We start from the raw sequence: 24,217 nt of genomic DNA, 5'->3' as shown, positions 1-24,217 counted from the left end.
TGTTCCCTCCGGACTGAAAAGTATTTTATCCTGTCCTTTCAAGAAGCGTGTCATGACAGGAATTTTTAAGTGTTACAGCTTAAATGCAAAGTCTCCTTGTTTGCAGTGGTGACATTATTGTGCACATAGTTGCATTTCCTTATACTAGAAGATGCCTCTCTAATCGTTAAAGAAAATAACAATATGGCAACAGGTACTCACAAAGAAAACATTTTATTGTTAAATAAGCAGTTACGCATGGCCATGTTATCTTTTATTGTTTTTTTTGCCCTTACTGACCTCTAGTTATATCGATCTAGCTAGTTTTGGTTTTATTAGTCTAGGCTTTAAGATAACGGTGTCTGCACCTCACAAAAAACCCTGCCCAAAACAATAAAGGTGAATGGATAATCAGCTAAAGTATTTCTATAAGTCGCAGTGTCATTTTCTTACTGAACGAATAATCCACATGCGGACACTTCCCCCTGTTGTATGTGGTGGAGGCAGAAATCTCTAAGATGCTAACCACCCCTGTCCTCCTGACAACTCGCTAAATTCTTGGATCAGCCTTTTAATTTAAAGAAGAAACATACATTTATACGTATATTTAGAACAGCTCACATGCTACATGATTAGGATTCTCAGTAAATGTTGCATCGTCTTTTTCAGTCCACCTGAACTCAACACATCTTTCTTACCAGGACATTGGCTCCAACGGTGGTGGCTGTTGATTGCGTCTATACAGCATCTTGTATGGTAAGTAACATCGAACCTAACAATACCATATCCAACACAGACAGGAGATATGGGGGGAAAGGTTTGATGAAAACACAGAATCTGCCGATAGGAAGACATTTCAGGTTTAAATCAATCCTAAAGAGCAGATCTGTTTTATTAAATAAAAAGGCACAAATAAAAGAGTAAAAGGGAACTCCTTTACCCTAACCACACCCGATACGGTAAACAATGACTGATGGGTAACTCTCACGTCCTCAGATGATCCCACAAGATTTTAGTGAGATCTTAAAAATCAGGATTATACAGGTACCTTCCAAAGATTTCATAATAAAAACTCATTTGATTTCATAAAACCTCCACCACAGCACTACAAGGACTCATAGGAGAAGGCATGTAAACACACATTGATTTTCCTTTGAAATCAGTTCACCAGCATCAATTTCACTTTGTCTGCAGTGCGTGACACATTTACAGATCTGAAACCAGTCAAACGTGTCAGCTGTCAGGCCAGTTCAGTAAAGTACAGTGTTGAGAATGTGCAAAGTAAACTCAACATATTTGTAATTCTGTGCCATGAAACCTTTTGTTAGGCGACACAAATACAAGAGTGCATGCATGGATTGATTTTAAGTCTTGAATCTGTAAGTTAGTGACAGCTGAACTAAAACATTCATATACACCCTCTGTGTGTGTGTGTGTGTGTGTGTGTGTGTGTGTAAAACATCGAGTCTAATAATACATGTTTGATTCAGAAATTTTGTTATATATATTTCTCAATAATAAAAAAAAAAGTGTCTTTTCTTCATGTCATTTGAAGACAAGTTGCACCATTTATATACATTTACTTACAACTGCAATATTATGAGTTATGTATTTTTAAAAAAAGAAAAAAGAAAAGAAAAGGAGGGGGACATTTATGTGAATAACTCGGGCTACAAGGAGTGCCGCTCTGTGCCGCTGTTCCACTTTACTGTTTGTGTATATTTCCGCTCGGCCGTCCACATTAATGCATTTATAAAGCGCTGGATTGTTGCTTCTTCACCCATCCGTCAGTTCCTTATTGAAGAAAGACAGAGAATCCAAGAGCTGAGAGTCGTCATCTGACCAACAGTAACCTTTTCCTCTGATGGCTTACACTTCTTTCTGGTCCTTTGTTTGTGGAATGTCAAGCGTTCAGTCACTGTGGGTCCATGTTCCTCCCCACCCTCAAATCTTTCTTTGCATCCCCGTCAGTCCAGCTTGCGTGCGCCCAATTTGAGAGGACCTTTAGCAGCTTTGCGCTCCGCCCGTTTCACCTCCAGTTCTTTCCTCCTCTCCTCCCGTTTCTTCTTGGACACCTCTGCCTTGCTGAGACCTGCAGTTCAACGCACAGGCATACAGTGCAATAGTTAACTGTCATCTATCAAGAATACTTGAGCATTAGTGTGAATCATTGTTAACGAGAAATATGATCAACAACTTTTTTTTTTACTTTATCATAATCTCTCTTTATTTTCATTGACAGAAAAGTAGATAAAACAGTTGTTTTTTCTTCAATGCTGCAGTTTTGTGTCCCGTGCTGCGTGCGTCATATCGGGACGACAGCGGCAGCACAACATGAGCAAAGTCAGGAGGACTCTGAGTAACTTACTGAAGTTATAGTCAACAATGACAACAACAGGGTTTGGGAGAAGGACATGAGGTGTAAGTTTGGCTCGACTAGATTGACTGAGATGTTCAATATAATCCAATTACAAAAAAAACTAAAGACTAAAATGTCAACAGTGTTCATTGACTAAAAGTATCCTACATTAGTCACGGTTTTCTTTCACCAAGATAAAACTAAAATGCCCAGACTTTCAGTCAACTAAAACTTTGGACATTTGACACAGAACTAGGACTATAAAAATATACAGTAAGAAAATTAACACTAAAATTGAAGATGTTCAAGTGAAGCTTTGGGACAGAGAAGTAAAAACTGTTCAGTGATGTGACTGATAAAAGGTTCATATTTATGATAAGGGAGGCCGGCTGAGAGACTTACCCTGATTCCCATCCACTGACTCCCAGCTCTCCTCAGCTCCCCACTCTCCTGTTGCCTCCGCAGCCCAGCCTTCTCCAGTCTGACAACGAGAGGACACAACACAACCACACACACACACACACACACACACATCACTGAACTGGAATGTTTGTACTGCATATCTTGTCATTCCATCTTCACATATTCTTGACTTGCAGATCTCCTTCTCAACGAGTTAGACAGGAAGATCAATAGCACTCTCAAACACTAGTGTGAAGTTCATATCGCCAGATCTGTAAAACCTTTTCTCCACAAAGAATTATGCAAAAGCACCACATTAAATCTTGGGTTTACCGGAGATGTGCTTGTGAGATTCTTAGTCGACTAAAGCCCAAAACAACCAATTAGTGGACTAATCGACTAAGAGAGGGTAGCCCTAATTTACATCTTGTCACACCTTTTTTCAACACAACGTGAATAGCGTACTATGCAGAATTGTAACGCTTTAAACCTGTAAAATGTATTAATAAGGATGCAGACTTCTTTCAGGATTCACAATTTCTGACATTTGGATTATTTTCAATCATTTTTTAATCTCTTCTCTCTTCTGGGTTTTTTGACTCACCGGGGTGGCAGCAGTGCCGGCCGTGTTTCTCTGAGACACGCTGGCGAACAAATCATTCTGATTGACCCCGATGGCGGCTGAGCTGCTACTGTCCCAGTTGTAATCGCTGGCTAACCGCACTCCTTCGGGCTGGGGGAGCGTCGTATTAGTCAAGGTCGTGTCCGTGTCCTCCTCCCCCCAGTCATTGCCCCAGCCTTCCTCGCCCGCAGAGCTCTGACCCTGCCCTTCCTTATCGTTGGACCAGCTGTCGTCGGCTTCCCACCCTGAGCTGCTCCAGTCAGCGCTCTGCTTTTTCACTGCCATGGAGGACGACGACCGGCCCACCTAGACATTGGACAGATTCACGATTGAAATGGAGACGATGGAAAAACAGCTTGAACCCCAAAAAATAAATCCTACAGGCAAGTGCGTCAGATCACAAACCAGGACGGTGAAACCAAAACATTACTGCACACGTATTTAGTTTAATAACGTTTGGAACGATATATAATTTTTCATGATTAAAAAGGTCTCAGCACCGAAACATATCCAGATAATTTTAAAATTGTCTTGGTAAAAATGTCCTCATATTCCAGCACAGTATCAAGCCTATACAATATACTATATTACATACTAATACCAGTGTGTTATTAGCACTAAAGGAAGTATTGTATAATGGATCTAAAGGGCTCATACTCCTTTGTCACTGGCCTTCTTTTTGGATGAAGCCACCCCTGACCAGTCAGTGTTCCACTCATCAGGCTCAGTGTGAGCCTTCTCTGGATCCTATATAAGACAACAATCCATATATAAGATCTAAAATTACAACTACAGATAATATAAAACATAATCTCACAAACGCTCAATATTAATTTGTCACAAATTGTGAAATCTTACTTCCAAACGTCCCCAGTCCTCCTCGTCATCCCAGCGGTCTCCTATTGGTTCCTCATTGTTGCCTGTCACTTCACGAGTCTGTGATTGGTTAGCACGACTAGAGGCAGCATGGTGAGTCACAGAGGCTTGTGGAGCTTTATCTTCAGAGCCTGCTAAAGAAGAAAAAGAGAGATATGGTTTCAGATGGAGGATTTCTTAAAAAGGGGAACTAAAGTGTGTTGTGGCACAAACTATGATATCCCTACCAGGTAATCCATCAGGGGCATAGGTGGGGCTGGTGGCATTTGCGGGCTCGCTGCCTTCAGCGGCTGCGCTTTCATCAGCAGCAGCAGCAGCAGAACCCCCCTCTGTCCCCGGAGCGTTGCGAATCAGCTTAGAAGTTATGGAGGACATGCCGGTCACAGCCCAGCCGGCCCAGCTGGAAGAAGCACCTGCAGGCTGCGCACACGATGCTACATCCTTCTCTGCAGGACAGACAGGAGAGTTTTAGTTTTACAATTTCAGAAACGTAACTGAGAGAAATGAGTCTCTTTATTCTGCTCCCGATATTTGAGCCTGTCGTAGTTTCATGTAATCAACGGGTTCCTTGCTAAATGAGACATAAAACTAGAGAGCCAACTCTGCAGCTCAGTGCAGTGCGTTACATACCGATATCAGCCAGCTTGGTCGGGTCTTCTGATACGGTCTCCAGCTTGATAAGAAAACTCTTGATGGCTTTAAATGCCTGACGTCGAGAGACAGGCAGGAAAGAACATCTTTAGCAGAAATACATCAGCATATTCTAATGATGACAATAAAATGAGAACCTGCAATTAACCATTAGCTTGAATCCAGCCATTTGTTACAATCTTTACCATCCAATAAGGATCACAACAACTAAAAGAGCCAATGTGCTGATGATAAATAACAATATAAATACATTCAGTATTGAGTAGCTATATTGCAAACAGTTTTCTTATCTTCACAAATCTCCATCAGTCATGTGTACCTGGTCCCTGACGCTCTTATCGGGGTCCACAGTGATGGCACAGAGGGTGGGGAGGATGCGGGCGGCGATCTCTGTTATGCTGTAGAAGTTGTGTGTGGCGGCGAAGCCCAGTACACCGGCGGAGCGCGAAGCTGGGAAGGGGTCTTTTGTGGCTCGTAGAGAAGGCAGAAATCAGAACACGCTGTCGAGTCTGAAGAAAGGGATAACCAAATTCTTACATTTGAACAGATTTTTTTTCAGAACTTTGTATTTAATTGTTTTTTTTTTTCATTAAAAAGGGGTAAGTGCTGAAATACCTTACCTGTAGTGCCATTTTTTTATCTATATATTGTTTTTGTTGCGAGTTGCCGAGTGTTTCTCTCCAATCTAATGGATCTAGACGGCACTCGACTTGTGGTCGAAGCACCAAAATAAATACATTTTAAAAAACTCAACAGCAATGTCTCTTTCAACCCGATTACTCAAGATAATCCACAGACCTTCTTGTGAGCAATTTCATATAGGAACTATTTTCTTTCTACCGGACTGCACCCGCCAACCGTATCACTACGCAGAATGGGCATCTACTCCTGGACGAGAGGCTTGTTCCTGTGACTGCGTGAGTTGTAAGCATTAATAGCATCTGTTTGGCAGAAAGAAAGCAGTTCCTGCATGAAACTGCTCACAACAAGGAGTTTTTTTAATTTATTTTCTGGGCGCTTTGAGCATCACAAGCGAGTGCCATTGAGATCCATTACAGTGGAGAGAAGGCGGACATCTCTACGGCCGATATCTCCAACACTCGGGGACTCCACCAAAACAATATAGTTTGTAAAATAGCACTACAGGTGAAAGGATTTTGGGGTGACCTGCGTCTTTAAATGAATTAAGTGTTGCACAGTAGTGAGGGTGTACTGTACCCCTGCGTTGAGGTAGGAGGCGATCTTGCCCAGGCAGACGGTGGTGTTGCACCGGATTGGGCCTTGTTCATCTCTGGCTTGCAGCCTGGCAAAGTGACGCATCAGATCCTGGTTCAGGTTAGTCTCATTCAACTTTGGAGCCATCAGCAACATAGACTGAGGTCGGGAGGGAGAAACAGAGAAGAGTTATGGCTACACAAGCAATATGTAATATACAATACGTGTGTTTAAAGCATGCAATCTACCTTAACAGTCTGTTCTCTGATGGCAGGGTTTGTGTCTGTGAAGCCGTGAACAACATGAGGGAAAATCTGGGAATTGACTGCGGCCTCATTCAGATACTGAATGAACTGCTCCATCTGAGACACACGGACAGAGAGAAGAAACGATGTTAGAGCAAATACATCTTTCATCTTTAACAGGCATAAAAATGGCAAACAGGGGTATATCTTATATATATATTTGATCCTACTTTTAACTGTATTTTATCTTTACTTTCTCTATGATTGCAACATGTCCAGCTGGTTGGAAGAGGCCTTACATACCTGCTGCAGCAGTCGTATCCTCATGGCTCTGTCTGTGGAGGAGAACATCTTCACAATAACGGGGATGATCTTCTGTTGGTACTCTTCTGCTGACAGGAACTTCCCCACCTGGCAGAAAGACGGATAGAGATGAGATCAGGGAATTAAATATTATTACTGAGTATAACAATGCATTATTTTGACTTCATTTGGAAGAAGATTATGTTTACTTGAGATGCTTGGGTATACGGTCTGATGTTAATTAAAAAGGTGTGAAAGTTTAAAGATTCACCTTGAAGAGCGGGGTGAGGACTACGGCCCCTGCATTGCCAAACTCGAAGGCGATGAGCAGCTGAGGCAGGACCTTGTGTTTACAGAAGTCTTCAGGGAAGGAGTCCAGATTGTCACTCAGATCCTGGAAGAACTGCTGCTTCTCAGCCGGTTCTTTGATCTGAAGAGAGAATTGTTTTTATTGCTGTATTATTATTATTGTTATCCGTCGTTCTATCGTTAGTTGTTATGTTGTGACATTTGATTTGAATCCAATCACCACTTTTATACACGTCTTTATGCAACTCTACAGACCTGTATCTCCTCCAGGAAAAGGTTGCTCTCCACAAAGCTGTTGCTGAGGAATCCCCCAGAGGCTCTACAGTTCTGGAGAAAGCGGGCGGGGTTGGGCCGAGCTCGGGGGTTGGCCCCCACCAGCTCACAGTAATGAGGAACTAGGGCCTTGGGGATCTGAGGGCACATAGAGGACATGCATAAGAGAAACACATAAACGCTTCTTCATGTCACAAACAAACACTCCCGTTAGCCGTCACTGAAACCATGAAGCAACTGCTGGTTCGATTCCTTTCTTCAAGCTACCTTAACAAGAACACATCTCAGTCACCGTCTTTGTTAACTCTCCTTAAATTCAATCTGACGATGCTTCTTCTTTACATGAGAAAAACATTCAAAATAAAATAGCATCCTCTAAATCAGCTAATTTCCAGTAATCCTAATTTTTAGTAAATGTTGAATACCAGAAGAGTATTTGACAACACATATTTAATACCTACAACAACATCTGTAGAATTTAAAAGTGGAAATACACCATGGAATCAATGACAATGGTGCAATAATTTACACAAAGCAGGTGTTGAGGTGTTGTACCTTTCCCAGTGACCGAAGGGAGGACGTGCGAGGTAGTGGCCCGTTGAACACCTCCCAGATCAGGCAGCCCTAGCCGCCACACCTCCCCTGCCCTGAAACAAACACGCACACAGTTCAATACAGAAGTTTCTACAGAAAACAAGGCAGTAACCAGGGCCAGGTTTAATATTTCACAACCACTTTACTGAGGCATATTGACTTATTTCAGTCATCTCTACACTTTCTCCAAATATTCTTACTGCTGCTCCCCTTTAATTCCTGTACAACATATCATTATTATACTGGCTCACTCCTCTTACCATTTCTCTCCACTGCTATTGGGCATCTCTGGTGGGTCATATTTCTCCATGTCTGGGTAAACAGCTTTGGGGGTTGGAAGTGAGACCCCACTTGGGTCCCCCTGCTCAGGGGCCACATGGTCGAGGGCCCCAAGCTTCCACTCCCCAGCTCGATCCACAAAAACAGCCGATACTCCCAAGTTGTTATGGAGTAGGTGGCAGTCGTTGACCAGGAAACTCAGAGCTTTCTGTGGGAGGGGGCACACGGCAGAAGTGGAGTCAGGGCTTACAGAGAAATGGCTCCCCTGAAAGTATCAGATGGCGCGCTCTCTCTCTCTCCTGTCCTTACCACTATCTGGTGCAGACCCCAGGAGACCTCCAGTTCCCCAGATCCACCCTTCTCTGCCTGAGCCTTCAGGTGGACTGCCAGGGGTGTCACCTGCTCAGTAACCAGGTACAGGCTCTTCTCGGTCTGTGAAACAACCGCAAGTAAAAATCAACTATTACTTTATGTGTATGTATAATTGCCCCAGCTTCAAAAATACTCAACTGGATGGCTGAATTAAATAATTTAAATATATATACCTAATATACCTTCAGTGGCCACTTTATTAGGCACACCTCTACTATTTAATGCGATCCAATGCAACAGCTCTGCCATAAGTTCTACCTAAAAAAAAGTTTATATTGTTCACTTTTTTGTTGACCTCGTCAGTAATGCGTACATTTCATTATACGTTTATTATTGAGGTTGTAGTTTGCAGGGGTGTTGTACTGGACTACATTATGTTGGGAGGCGTTTCTTTTTTTCTCTCCTCCCTATTTGTCTGGCAGAATGTAAGAAACACCTTTCAATATAATGCACTCCAGTAAAACACTAACTATGACCTCGATATTAAACATAGAACTCAATTAACACTTCTCCGAGAGTGTAAAAAACCCCGACAAAAAACCCTGAATATTATAGGAATTATTAAAGTAAGCTTAATGGCAAAACAGTTGTATTGGACTGTTCTAGATGGTACTGGTATACTATATATTGGAACTAGTACTCTGGTGTTAATTATCCACATGTTATACAACAATGTTCCATAATAAACATTATTGTTCAACAGGTTTCTATTGAAAAGTCAGTAAATGTTAATACTGAATTAGTAGTGAGTGACACACAATAGTAGCATTGATAGGAAGTTATGGTGAAATTGATTTATTATGAAATTATACTAAGCTAAGGAGTTTGGCAACTTCCAAGGAGCTTCACAATTTCAGGCAGTAAGTTGAGTGGTAAGCATCTTCAGAATTATGAATATGCAAACAACAAACCCTTGATACATTTCATTTTTAATTCATTCTTTTGGCAAGACATGCGAAAGATGCACCAATTTCATTGTACTATAATTATAATCGTAATAATAGTACAGAATAAGTATTTTATGATATTTTTGAACACAGAAAACTGATAAAACAGTGTAAGAATCAGCTTATATTATGTAGTAAACTACAACTATTGTACAAATATTAAAAGGCCTACAGTGACATATTCACACTCACCTCTATCTGAACGTAAACATGCAGAGAAAAGCAAGATGGTGGAGATAAGACACTAATAACATCACAAAAAAAGGTCAAACGCAATTTTGCAACATGTCACTAAGCAAGCTGAACTACATTTTTAGCGTTGAAAAACCAAAGGTAAAAAGGTAGCACACACACAGATCTTCAGGCTAAAGTCAAACAAACATCTCAGCCTGGTGGCATTGGCTAGAATTAATTGGTGAAATTGAAATCAGGCAACTTTGTCCTAAAGATCTGACACCTTTTTACCTTTGGGTATTCAGCATTGGAACTTTATAGCACCACAAAACAAATACTTGGAAGACCTAATCACTACTGAGTGACATTTTCCCCCGTGTGTGTCGAGCTAAAGAGGACAGGAGCAAAATACACACAAACACATACCTCCAATCCATCTACATAAGCCAGGATGTTTGGGTGACGCAGGGTCTTCATACGCTTGAAGGCAGCCTTGGCTAGCTGGGTTTGCTGCTCTGTTCCCTGTGCTAGCTCGTACAGAAACACCGAGACTGGCTCTCCATTGGTCTGTGGACACAGGTTGGGTTGAAATGTCTGACTCACATAATTGACTTGACATTGTTAAAACATTACCATATTAAACGTTTATGCTTTGTTATCAGAACAGAAGTGAAAAATATCTCATCACGTCAGAAAACAGGAAGCTGGTGCTTTTTTGTGTAGAAATCCACAATTACAGCATGTGACATATGGACAAAACAGAAAACATTTAGAAACCATAACTAAATAATTATAACATGACTCAAATCTTTAACAGGAAGATAAAGTCAACATGGTAGCAGAGCACAAGGTGAAACTTAATATAGTGAAAAAAGATAATAATATAAAATAATGACTTATCATTAAAAGTACGCAATTCAAATCCATCCTGAAAGGTTTAAATGATGTGCCGGGCTTCAGAACTTGGCAGGAGTCATTTCCCAAGATAAATTAATAAATGTTTAACTTTCTGTTTTTTTATTTTCACAGTATATTACATCCTTGGCTTCCAGCTTAACCGAATTATTGGTTATAATGTCAAAATAATAATCTACTTTTTCCCCCAGAATCCTAATGAGACCTGATATTCATAAAATAGATATTTAGTTGTTTCTTCTTTATTTGTCCAAAATTCACTTTTTTTTTTAATCGAAAACTACAAATCTTTAGACGAATTTGGGGGTGGGATAAATATAATGCAGTGTTGTAATGCATTTATTGGGGATAACAAATGGGAGAAGCCATGTTGTTTTCCAATGAATAATAGAAAAATGGCACTCGACAATAAATCCGCGTCGAGTAATTTTATTTTTGGTGTAGAAATAATTGTATATATGTTTATTAGTACATTTGTGACTTAATATTTAGGAAGCAGGTGCTTGAGTGTCTCTATCTGGCCCTGCAGTACCGATGATGACACTGACAGCCCAGATTGAGCTGCTCAGCGATGATAATCGCGATAGTTGTTTATGTGAGGTGCTGTCAGTGATGACTGATGAGGGACGGAGCCTTTATAATTATGATAAAACATTAGCTTGAAAACAGCTCCAGGAACAGTTATTAACTCGGCTAAAACGGTGTGACGTGGCGAGAAATACGTGTCTTGTCTCTCGGAGTAAACAAAGCCTGCGCTCACTTCGTTAGCGTAAAGCAACGATACATAAAGCAATCAGAAAAATGTATTAAACACTGACATTCAATCAGGTAGAAAGACGAGAAAGAGACGGATAGACCTGACACGTAAGCACGCCAATATAACACCGGACAACGTGTCTAAAGGCTAAATCAATTAGCGAACAGACCCCAGCTAGTGACAGGCCTCCATAGCGAAGCTAACTGTTAGCTTCGCTGTTGGCGGTTTGCATCTTTTACCTTTCGCTTCCCCCGATGTAGAGTCCATATTCCAGACTTCTCCTGGGTTTCTGGCAGAATTTCATAAGCAAAGTCTTTGACAGGATCCCTGGCAAAAAATGACCACATCTCCTCTTTCCTCTACACCTCATCAAACACACTCGCAAACAAACAGACCGCTAACTAGAAGAGGCTAGCTCACAAATGGCACGGTTGTAAAATGTCTCCGGGTAAACTTTGTGTCTGCAAATGGGTTCCGCAACAGGTTAACGGTCAACATATTTCATTTCCAATCCCAATTCATCACCAATAGCACAGTAAGTAAGATATACATGTCACTTAAAATAACCAAGATACATTAATCTCAATGTCTAAATAAATTTACAATGCTAATTCAAATGTTTAATTTAAATAAATAAATAATAAATAATTTTTCCTTGTAGCAATGAACACAAACATTTCCACACTATGGAAGTTCAACTCAATATCAAATAGTGACAAAGTGTATCAGTGGTTTGTAGTAATATGATTAATTACATTTACTTTGGGAGCATGTATTCAATACTTGAGCAACACTTTGAGTTTAAGACAAACTCAAATGATGGCTTTTAGGCAGGTCCTGTATATCATCGGTCTTGTGCATATGTCCTGTTTCAAAATTCAAATGATAAATTTGTGTTTAACCAATTTACTACAAACAGGGGGGCAACCGCGCCCTTTATTGTTGACCCGTTTGGTAACCTATCATTTATCTTAATGGCATATTAGCAATAACCATTGTAAAGTGGTGGAGATGCAACAGAAACATGGTATTTAGACTATTTACAAATCTTTGTGCCGCACGCAACCAGAAACTTATAGAAATAGGTTAACCTTTAGTGTTTCAATTTCTTGTTGTTGGATCATTTTCAGTTTGGTTAACTTACTCTGTAGTTTTAGAAAGGAAAAATCCACTGTTTCCATTTTTGTTGTCAGCCATGTACAGTGGATCTAAAAAGTCTACACACCTTTATGAAATTGCAGGTTTTTGAAACGTAAAGACAGAATTAACAATAACGTAAATGTCAGACTTGTTCCACATTTCTAAATTAAAAAAACCCACAACACCCTGATTACATAAGTCTGCACACCCTTTCATAATGGGGGCTCTAGCTGTTTTCAAAGTTATTTAATGCCTTTAGGTAAATAGCATACACCTGCCATCAATAAAACTGATTCTGTATTTGCTTGAATGTTTGGTGTTGCATCGTACTGGGAGAGCCATGGACCACAAAGAGTTACCAAAGAAACTGCGAGATCTAATTATTGAAAAGTACAAATCAGGAGAGGGATATAAAAGAATATTGAAGGCATTTCATGTACCGTGGAGCATTGTCAAAACCCAGACCTCAATCCCATTGAAAAGATGTGGAATGACCTAAAGAGAGCTGTACACAGGAGATCCCCTCGCAATTCGAACTTTTCTGTAAAGAAGAGTCCAAAGTCTCAATGTGCAAAGTTAAGAGACTTATTCACAAAGACTTGCTGCTGTAATAAATGCAAAAGGTGCTTCCACAAAGTATTTGTTGGGTGGGGTGTGCAGACTTATGCAATCAGGGTGTTGTGGGGTTTTTTGGATTTGTTTGTTGGAAGATCACATTAAAGATAGAACAAGTTTGAAATGTATGTTATTTCTGTCAAGTTTCAAAAACCTGCAATTTCATAAGGGTGTGTAGACTTTATATCCACAATTCCTGTTATATTTGCAAGTTTATTATGCAGTTACTGTTTAATGACACTCACCACTGTACTGGGTAAGCAATTTACGGGCTGGCTGGCAGACAATTTTGAGCTGTAATAAAAAAATATTTTTGTGTGTGTGTGTGTGTGTCACAGAAAGCTCGGCTTAGAACGCTCTCACTGCATCACACATGTCCGTGATCACACGGCCCTGAAGCTGCAGGTTTAACAGTGAGATGCTTCGTTATGTCGCACAAACAGGCCAGCTCACATCGTCCCAGAGATCTGTGCTGGATTTCCTGTGATGTACTTAAAACTCAATTTTATTAAATATATTGCTCTCAAGGAAATATTTAATTTTTTTGGCTTTTATGGCTCTCCCAGCCAAAAAGGTTCCCGACCCCTGCACTACAGTATCAATAGTTTAAGAACTATAAGCAATATACAAACAGATACCGTTCAAAGAATGACAGACAACCAAGAGAATATAAAAAGGAAAGTACATGAATTTATTGAAGTTTGTTTGTGTACAATAAGATTAGTGGATAATTTATGGACAAATTGTAATTAACAGATTCACATGTCCTCTAAGATTAGCTTCCCACTAACCACATTAAAAGTCTACATCTGGTAAGAAATATTCCAAGACTTTTAAAAAGGCTTTTGGAGGAACTGAATTACTTTTCTATGTGCCAACAGTGTCATGATTTCATTAAGAGTATGCCTTCAATTTACTAGGCCCTTTTCATTTATCAAACCCGTCTCTAGAGAATCAGACACCAGTAGAATCTCACATGTTAACCAAAAGAGTGAAAAATCTAATTGTAAACTAGCATAAAACAGGACAGTTTTATTATCATTCACATATTCTTTAAGAGGTAAACATGTTTCTTTATAGGTGGAAATACAATTTACACCAAAACATTTTAAATGCATAATTCAATAAGTTATCTGTAACCTTCCTGCTGTTTGTCAGTCTTAGATAATGAACCTCAGATCAAGTTTCTGTGCAGTTATTTTGTGGTATGTCACATGGAATTGTAAACATGCTAGTTTAACATCTATATGAAGAACTAACCAGGACCCTTTTTTGTGAGGTTATAGATAGTGACTAAAAGACCAGTTATGAAACCCACATTTAACTTAATGACATGATCCTTGAATGCTACATAAATTCCCACTCAGCATACTATACAAAAGCAAGACACTGCAGGGGATTGAACCCTGTCCCAACAAGTCAGGAGTGCCACCACCAGAGTCTTTTGCTTTTTTTGTTGTTGCTGTAATAGGTAAAAGCAAAACCTGGAGGAACAAAAACAAGAGAAGTTTGTTCCTCCAGGAAAAGAAAACCCCTCAACACCTGGCTGCTATATTTTCCCCATCACCACAGGGATTTCGCAAGGTCACGAGGCTGAAACTAGAAGAAAGACAACTGGTTTCCCCAATCCCCAGCATTCCCCACAACACTGCTTCCACTGTATCCTTTTATCCACAAAGCCACGATACCAGGATCCCTGGTGATACTCAAAGACGTTTCTCCCTTTGCAATTCAGCTGGACTCACGGGTCAAACGGACAGGCAAGTTTACAGCTGTAATGGAAAAAAGGACAATTTAAGCCACCCCAACCCCCCTCCCACAGAAATCCCACACTTAAACCAAATGACAAATTATGTCAAGACGAGTTTACTGCGACTGGCGTGGCATCCACAGCTATTCTTCTTTAGTGATGCTCAATTTTTCCAAGTATTAAAGATTTTACCAAGTCATCCCATGACTCCCTGCAGAGGTTAGTGTCGCCTGGCTCAGTGTCAAGTTAAGCTGAACGAGAAATCTGAAAGGAAGAGAGAAGAATGTTGTCGACTGCCCCCCCCCCCCAAAAAGCCCTTGACCAAATACGGCAAATATTTTGACAACCACTTCATGAACAGTATGTTGTGTGTTACGAATAAAATGTTATGCAGAGCTGATGTGCATGCAACATGTTGAGTTACACATTAAAGCCATGGCATGTTAAAGAAAAATCAAGGGAACCGAAATTACTTAACTTAGCACCCATGAGACTGAAGTGATGCAGTATTAGAGACAAGCTTGCAGCTCTTGATCTTAATGTGACTGGATTCTCAGTGCTCCATCACGGGTTAGGCCATCCCAGATGATAAATTAAGACAATTTGTTTTAGGCAATTTGACCTGAGAAACTATAGGGAAAAAGGAAAAACAGGCACACAAACAAAAACACAGAGAGCGGGGCTTCTGCGAAGGACGCCGGGGGTTCAGATCTAAGCTCAAGCGCACAAGGGGTTGGTACTTCATTCAGGGGCCACACTCATATTTCGCTGACAGCTTCCACAGATGACTTTGCATTCAGAGGCAGGCGAGATTGGAGCAGACAGACGAGAATGATCTGAAACAAAGAGTGATCTACAAAACACACCCACCACACAATACTCAAAGATTCGAGTTCTACTTATCTTGTGTTTTAAGATGCAAAGCAATAGGGCCCCGTGGCCAAAGAGGAATATGCTAGTAAAGCATTGTTGTTACTCATGATTTGAGGTTAACAAAGCCAGTTCCAAGATTTTATTTTGTAAACTACAAATCATTGCAGAAGTTTATTTTGAAAAGTTAGCCAACATCTTACTACATGCTGCAGGTTAGAGGACTCCACTTGTGCTTGAACCAGTCTTGCACTCTGATTTCTGTGAAGAGAAGTGTAGGAATACACCAAACCAAAACCAATGCACATTGTTAACTAAAGCAACACATTTGCGTTGCATTCCAGACCGAAATTAAAGCTGCACAATGCACAGCTTTCCTCAGCCACTTTAATTTTAAAAAACGTCGCACAGTTGCGCGACTACGAGTAATTGTATATGACCAAGCTCCCACTTGCACAGTTGCACAAGGGTAAGCAGCTGAGGGCTAATTGTTCCCATCTATACACAACAAAGACAACCTGACTCCATTTGTTCAAACGTGTTTGGTGCGTGTTGGTTGATTTCAAAGGGCAGGATGATTCCTGTTGTGTCCTAGGTAGACTGCATTCTTCCTTTGGACTGTTCTGTAAGATCAAAGAGGCAGACAAGAGACACCCCTATACCCCCCACAGTATCGTAGAACTGACTATTGTTATCCTTACCCAAATGCTTTACTGCAGATAATGTCAGAATCAATGAGGGTACATCAAATCTTCCCATTAATCACAAGACTCTTGTTAAGAAAGCACAACAGTGCCATTTCTACAGTGAAGTATAGCAAGTTGCTTTCATGTCAAGAACAATGAGGGCAGTTGAGCCCAGTCAAGATAAGTGACCCCTCTAGGGTTGAGTTTTCCAACATCAATATTTGATGGATTCAACTTATCTGCCTTCAATTTCCACTTTGAAAAGGATGTCAATCGAGCCCAGGTCACATCCGTGCTCAACAAAGCTCCAGGCTTAAGTCATACCTGAAAAAGCACAAGAAAAGCTCCCCCACACAAGCCCCAAAAAAGAACAAATGCATACCAAAACTGTATTCAAAACACAACAAGCTATGCATTTATTATGCAATAAGAAAATCCTTTACAGATAGTTCACTCATTGTATTGTCAATACAAGGCACAGTAACTAATTGCAAAGGAATTGCAATGGAGGAATTTAGCCAGACAATGAATGTTAGAGGAATGTGAACACATTTAGTGACCTTACGTGATGCTCGATGCGCAAGGAAACTTGTACAAACAATGAGTTAGGAGAGTTCCTGATGGTCTCGGGTATTGGAAAGCGCACAGGACACAGCACACTGAAAAATGCAAAAGGAAAAAGCTTCTCCCCACAATACCCCTCCAATGATGCAATTCAGAACTAAAAAGATAATTACTACCATTACAGTGCTCCCAAAGAAACGACACAACTGTATGACTAGGAATACAATTCATAAAAGATTGAAGCAATTTTCCAGAAGAACATTTAAATACCGCAGGCCTGAACGCGAGGGATTCCTTCCTTATGAACTGTAGACGTGGACTTGAATGTAGATTTTTGAAGGGCAGGCCATACAACATAATCTGCAAGAGTCACAAATACACAAGCCCCTCCCAACCCAACAAAGCAACTTGAAGCCTGTACAGAATTGCAATGACTTCTAGTAAAGAGATTTGTTACCACACTCCCTGGGAAAACAGAGCTTCTCGCTACACCAGGAGACTAGTTTTGAAGTTGCTATCCTGCGGGGCAAAGAGTCCACTTGAATCTTGTTGGGTGCACCTGGAGGTTTCCCATTCAAGCCACTTTGCGTTGGGTAACATGGAGCTGTGAAGTCTAGGGAAGAGACTGATTAACGGCCCACAACCCCACCCTCCCACTACCCAATAAGATGAGCATGAAAACCAAATTACAACATGTCCCAAATAGTATCAATAAATTTAAGATCCAGCTGATTTATTGAATACCAAATACCTTCCTACATCCCTTTAAACCGTAGTGGATTCACATGATCCCGATCCATAGCACTATATTTAATAAGATGAGCTCAACGTGTACCGAGCGGCTAGCACAGGGGGGGGTTTTCTTTCGATGATCAGCTTTAGGGGGCCGGGCCTGTGAAAAGAAGAACTCGAAACACTTTTAAATACCCCCTCCCCCTAACCCAAAAAACCTTAACCAGGATCAACCATTTAAATACACATTTATCCTTTTGATGGCAAACATTACGGTATACTAAACAGCATAGGCAATGATGAGTTCATGTACAGGATAGTTACACCCACATGTACATTTCATGCATTAACTCACTGCTCGGGTTAAGAGGTAGATCTGTACCAACGGTGCGCAGCTGAAGCACTGAAGGGCTGCTGTATACACACACATCAATCGGCCGCACAGGAGACCAGCCACTCTCACACTCCAATGCTGAAAGCTTCTTTGGGGAAGACCTATCGAATAACAAAAGGACTGCCTCTCCCTCCGGCTCGGGGAACTAGTTGTGATCGCAGGGCGTAGAGAAGTCCGTTAAGATGTTCCTGTCGCCAGCACACTACCATGGCATTCATCCCAGCAGACACCATCACACTCATGTCAGCGCACAACGGGAGGGGTGACCACGGTACAAAACGCTTTACACTGCTTGCCTGTAAAGAAGAAAGAGCTGTGCGAGAAATTGTGTTCTACAATTGATTCCAGAAAGTATAAAATCTAAATGCCTGAAAATGTTAGAGATACCTCTACCCAATATACAAACCAACGCCTTGCTTTAAACTTGAGAAGCTAGAAGACACTGTGCCCTGTCCCACCCTCTCATCACTGGCTGGCTCTGGAACTGCTTCAGCGATGGCCACTCTGCTGCTGCTGCTACCCTGCCCCTCTGGCTCCCTCTGGTGCAACTTCGTCGACAGCTGCTGCAGCTGCTTCCTGCTCATTTGGACCCCCTCTGCTCTTCCCTCCATGCCCTCTGGTCCTGTCCTGCCTGGAACCACTCTGGTCCTCCCACGCCCTTTGGTCCTGTCCTGCCTGGCTCCACACTCCGGTCATCCCCCGTGTCCCATGGCCTCGCTCCGCGCTGGTCCTGCGATCTTCCTCTAATAACTAAGTCCATTATTTTCTTTTTCAATAACTAAGTCCATTGGTTCCCCGATAACTCAGTCCATTTCCCCCCCCAAAAAAAATTCTTCCGTCTTCTCTAAGCAATTTAAAAAAAAATGTTTTACCCAAAAAAGTCCACATTGAATCAACTGCCTGTGATTCATTGAGCCACAGCTCTTTATGAAAGCTTTGATTGCTTACAAGCTGTATTAAAAAAGAAACAGTTTTCTTCAGTAAAAAACAAAATGAAAATCAATTCAAAACAAGGAAAAAGCGCAATGACTACTATGCTACGTCAGAATCCAAAAATAATAATAAAATCTGCTTAATTGTTTAAATAATGTCATGGACTAAGGACAAGGCCTCATCCACCGTTTTAATACATCTTCAAAATAAGATTTGATTGTCTGGACTGCTTCTAATTATATTCAATAGGATTTTCATTCATGTTCTCGCCTATTTTAGCTCCATTTAGTGTCAAACTGATGACGGTCTTAGTTATTTTAACTGGCATTTCAATAACATTCTGACCTTTTTCTTCCGAGATATTACTTTATGACTAAGTCAGCCGACTCCTCTTATCCCTCGTCAGCGTCCAGCGCAATCACGGCCATGTTCATTTCAAAATAACCATCTTGTTGCGTACAACAACTCACCATTAAACGGCTAGTAAGTCATATAAGGCCTCTTATACCAGCAGTTGTTAATTGCTAACCAAATAAAAATAATAATTGCGGTCTCTCGGTGTAGCGCTGTGGACGTTGCTACAGTAGCAGCTGACCACTCCCTTTCCATCTCTGTCTAGTTGCGTCACGAGTTATTCAAATCAACCAATAGTCAACCGTTAAAAGCTGCTACGTCACGCCTCCCATCTTAAGCCAACTACAGTTAGAAGCACCAACTTTTTTACGCTTCATTTTATATATACACACTCTTAATACCAAACAATTACCAGTAACGCTTTATAAAAGAAAACGTTACGTTAACTGTTGTAAGGCTAAAAAGACGAATGCTAGATTGTAACGACCTAACGTTGGCATCAAACAAGAGTCTATTTTTGGTTCGCTTGGTCTGCCGTTAGCCATGGAGCCAACTAATGTCGACCAAAAAAAGTTTAGGTTTCGAATCAAGGCAGATTTTCAGTGACATTTGCCCGCTGAAACATATCAATCAAACATAAAGCTTGATTATTAAAAAATATAATAAAAAAATAGACTGGAAGTACAATGCAACCTTCTTATTGAAACTAAGCGTTTAGAGACAGGGCCTGAAGCTCACTGAATCTGCTCAAAACACACTAAACTCCGAAAATACACAAATATCAAATGAGATAAAGTAAATGTACATATCTTCCCCCCTAACGATCAAACCTCGAAGTAATAAAAATAAATAACCAAGAACGGTTTAACCTGTAACGCCTCATAGCACGCCGAATTCGTATCAATGCAGTCTGGGTTGAAACAGCGTCACCAGCGCTATATATACTGTTTGGGTGATCCGGATATGCGAAAACGAGGTATTCATCCGGTGAAAAAAGTAGTACCCTACTTTAACAAGAAAATGACGGTTACAAAAGTTAATTCTGGCTTCAGATTCAAGTCCAAAACAGAACGTCCGTGAACTTCAATGAGGAAATAAATCAATGTGGTGAAAAGAATGATAAACAGGGCACTCTTTAACACAGCACTGCTACACATGGCGGTGCTCACATTCAAACGGACTGAGTAAGACAATGAGTGATTGTGCTTTTGTTAATAGTGTCTGTTAAATTCACTATTTGGGAAAATATAGAATGCAAAACCGTGCAGTAATTTACAATAAAAAGGACACATTTCCAGCATTACACCATGATAGCTAACAGCCAAAACAGCTGACGTCACGTCAACGGCTGCGCGGATTCATCTTTACTTGTGTGCAACACGGTCAGACAAACCGGATCAAACTAGAATATGGTTGAATTGCCGGATCTTCTTCCCCTTTACTGCAATGATATGCCATTTGATTAACGAACAATAGAAAACAGCTAACTCATCTCCTCTAACGTGGATGGCCTATGTTCAATAACGTGTTTTTTCTTTTTGGTAGATTTAGTTATTACTGTAAAGGCTGTGCTGTCAGTATTTTTCCATCAAATGTATCATGTGGTGTTATATAGACCCGTTTTACGAGCCTTTATTATGTTATTCTTGGCTTTTATGTCCAATCAACCTGACCATTAGTATGACAATATTATGCCTACAGCCTTAGTGTGGGCTGTGTAGACCGTACGTGATATAACTAGAAATATCCAGAAGCATCCAGTAAAAGAAAGTTTGTTGCAGTGACATGGTGGAAAATTACCAGTACTGAAAGGCTAAACTTGAGCTACTTTTGTTCACCAGCAGAGGGTGCAGTGAAAAGTCATGCATCTATGCTCCCAGTGTATGAAACCTCTCTATGCCTCCCCCTTTGTGTTTTCCTCTGCTGATCTGGTTTTCAACATTGATTGCAGTATCCTCGACATGTCTGGGCAACCTCCTTTATGTAACTATTCTCGTGATAGCTCTATGTCACTGACACTGGCATTTTTAGATACAAACATAATAATTTTTTTACCTTACTTTGAGACATAAACACATTTTTTTCTGAAGAAACTGAAGTTCTCAAATGACAAATGTTGTCTAAACACAAGCATTTCCTTAATGTAAATATTGTAGTTGTTTGGAATATTTAAGTAGTTTCCCCTAAATATTCTCCTTCCCTTTTCTTCCACCAACACCATATTTAAATGGCTAGTAAATGTCATATATGGTTTCCTTGACATCTTCAGATTTGAGGAGATGCAGTGAATGTTTTATATAGGCTAATACATGTGCAAACTTTCAGAAATGTCAAATGTGAGGGAGGGAGTGATAAACCATGAGTTCCTATAAATGCTTGCTAATAAAGTATTCTATTATTTCAAGGTCAAGCAACAAAAGCTTGTAGCTCAGATATTTCCTCTCTGACTGCAGTGAATTTGGGAGTCTGTCCATGAACTATTGGGCAAAAATACCCAAATTACACATGTATTTGATGGCTTTCATTTGTGGAAAAGTGTGAACTATCACTTACTGTTATGGATCAGCATCAGCAGGCTGTGGGGAGTTGTCCTCTATGAGTTTCAGCCCCTCCCAACCTCAATGAATTGATCTTTTTCATGGTTGTTAGACAGGAAATAGTCACACACATTAGAAGAAAAAAAATCTCCTTTCATGTGATAACTAAGGCCTTTAATGCAATCTATACTCATCAAGACCTTTGTGTGATACAGTACTTGTTAATCAAGGAGTTGTTGTCAATTTGCAAGACTCAGGAATTGTGTTGGAAGCTGTGAAGCGTATTAAATTGTAATTTGTTGGGATGTTTTGGGAAATAGAGATGAAAGCTGTATCAGAGGTGGAGTTGTGAGATTTTAAATATCTCCACAAATCTGAAAAAACATTGATACAAAAATCTTGTAAAATCCGTAGCAGTCTTGCTTATGGATTTGCACATAAAAAAACCGACACTAAAGGGATAGCTTCTACGATAAAGATTGACATATAATATGAATCTCTTATGTCTCTTATGTTAACATCCCATGGTTGCCTATATATCATCATATAGCCCACCCCTCATAGATGTAATCATGTAGGCCTCAGCTATGGTAGCAGGAAAACCATCAACATCAATGGGGCAGCTGTGGGCACTTCAATGACTTTGGTTGATGCCCATACCTTCTTTTTTTATATTGATTACATTTGTGGTGAAAATAAAGTAAACAAAAAAGTCACACAAGATTATAGGACATGAAGATGAAGTGAAAGGCAGCAAACATATGTGCAAACAACACTTCTCAGTTATATCAATGGGTTAGATGAACCACGTTATAGATCCTGTTCTACAAGGCCCGATCGATTGTCTCCTGTATGAGGACAAGGTCTCGTCCTTTCAGCTGGTTCAATGAGCGCCCAGCTGTTACATCAGGCGTGATCAAAATCAAGCCCCCATACAGCAATTCATACATTCCTGCTCACAAGCTGGAATTTCATTATTCTGCTGCCAGCCACTGACAAACTTATTCATATAAACATTCTGACATTACGGATATTACTGAATTCTTTTTTTTTGTTGCTAGAATATGATTTCTTTTTCACAATACTTCACCACATGCTCTACCTATTTTTGTGTTCAGAAATAATATTAGATTGTTTTCTGGTCTGAAGTGATGATCTCTGCAGCTGACAGACAAGTTGTAGCCCTATAGAGAAAAAGCAAGAGGAAACATCTGAGGACCAACAGGGATTACCATCATTGACAGCAGACCAGGGAGGAAAAAGGGAAATGGAGAAGTTTTTTAAGCCTGTCCACAGCCCGTCTGGCTCGGACGAGATCAAGCCGCGGAAGCACCACCACCACCACCCTGGTCACCAAGACCCTCAGTCACACAGGTAGGATGGTTTATTCCAGTCGGCCAGATTTACATTAACTCATGGATCATAAAATCAAAAACATCCTGAAATGGGTCTTTATAGAGCAAAAGCTACATTTTGGAATCAAATACACAGATTCTGGCAAACGTTTTAAATGATAAGTGTGCACCCTTACTATACAATAAAGTTATGTGTGTGCATATCTAATACTGATTTGTGCAGAGACTTCAAGAAAACTACAGATCCTCTACAACCCTTAGTGCTTTTAAAACAAGACTAATGACTTTTCTGTGTTTTTTAGCTGACGTTTATTAAATCAAATTATTATTCATTTCTGACACTGCATTGTAACTTTTATTCTTTTTTTTCTTATTCTATTTAACTTGTTTTAATTTTTTATTCACATGGCTCTTTAATGACTGTTATTAATTGTATTGAAACATCATTTTGTGGGGTGTTTCTTTTACACATTGTTTGAATTGCTTTTGATGTTTTATGTAAAGCTCTTGGAATTGATTTGTTGCTGAAATGTTTTATATAAATAAACTTGCCTTACATTAAATCCCTGTGTCCTTGTGTTGTAGGTACACAAACTTTGATGACATAGACAGAAACACGGATGAAAGCCACGGGCACCACTCTCACCTTCAACATGGTCGCCATCTCCATGACAGCCCTCATTACAACGCCCACCAACGTCATCAAACACAGCAGTTTCACCACAGTGAGGAGGATGAAATACTGTACAATCACCAAACACCTGTAACTCCCTCTAGGGCCTCTTCTTCTTCCCTCTCTTCATCTTCCTCCTCCTCCTCTTTTTCCTCATGGTACACAGAGGAAAGTACAAATGATCCATTCACTCTTCGTCATGCTGAGCAGCCACAACACTCCTTGTCATGCTCCAACATCTCAGATGTGCACAGCGGTTTCCAGGAGAACAGCAGCAGACAGCCCATTGTCTTTGCCACCGTCAAACACGACAAGAACGGCAGTGTTTGTAGTGAGACACAT

At 40.4% G+C, this 24,217-nt stretch overlaps 1 protein-coding gene across 1 annotated transcript; it reads right to left on the bottom strand.

Moving 5' to 3' along the window:
- Window positions 1-194: 194 nt before the first annotated feature.
- scyl1 (SCY1-like, kinase-like 1) lies at window positions 195-11,734 on the bottom strand. The gene is given in 20 exon segments (XM_029441272.1): window positions 195-2,071; window positions 2,741-2,819; window positions 3,345-3,668; window positions 4,020-4,109; window positions 4,221-4,372; window positions 4,466-4,684; window positions 4,869-4,944; window positions 5,209-5,364; window positions 5,366-5,398; window positions 6,108-6,263; window positions 6,353-6,466; window positions 6,653-6,760; window positions 6,924-7,082; window positions 7,217-7,372; window positions 7,790-7,858; window positions 7,860-7,881; window positions 8,089-8,315; window positions 8,417-8,539; window positions 10,027-10,167; window positions 11,512-11,734. Coding segments are annotated over 20 exon segments (2,637 nt in total). The 5' UTR covers window positions 11,620-11,734; the 3' UTR covers window positions 195-1,946.
- Window positions 11,735-24,217: the final 12,483 nt, after the last annotated feature.

The sequence above is a fragment of the Cottoperca gobio genome, chromosome 10, assembly GCF_900634415.1.
Source record: "Cottoperca gobio chromosome 10, fCotGob3.1, whole genome shotgun sequence".
Lineage (NCBI taxonomy): Eukaryota > Metazoa > Chordata > Actinopteri > Perciformes > Bovichtidae > Cottoperca > Cottoperca gobio.
The sequence above is the reverse complement of the archived record's forward strand: the minus strand, read 5'-3'. Positions and strand labels throughout refer to the sequence as shown.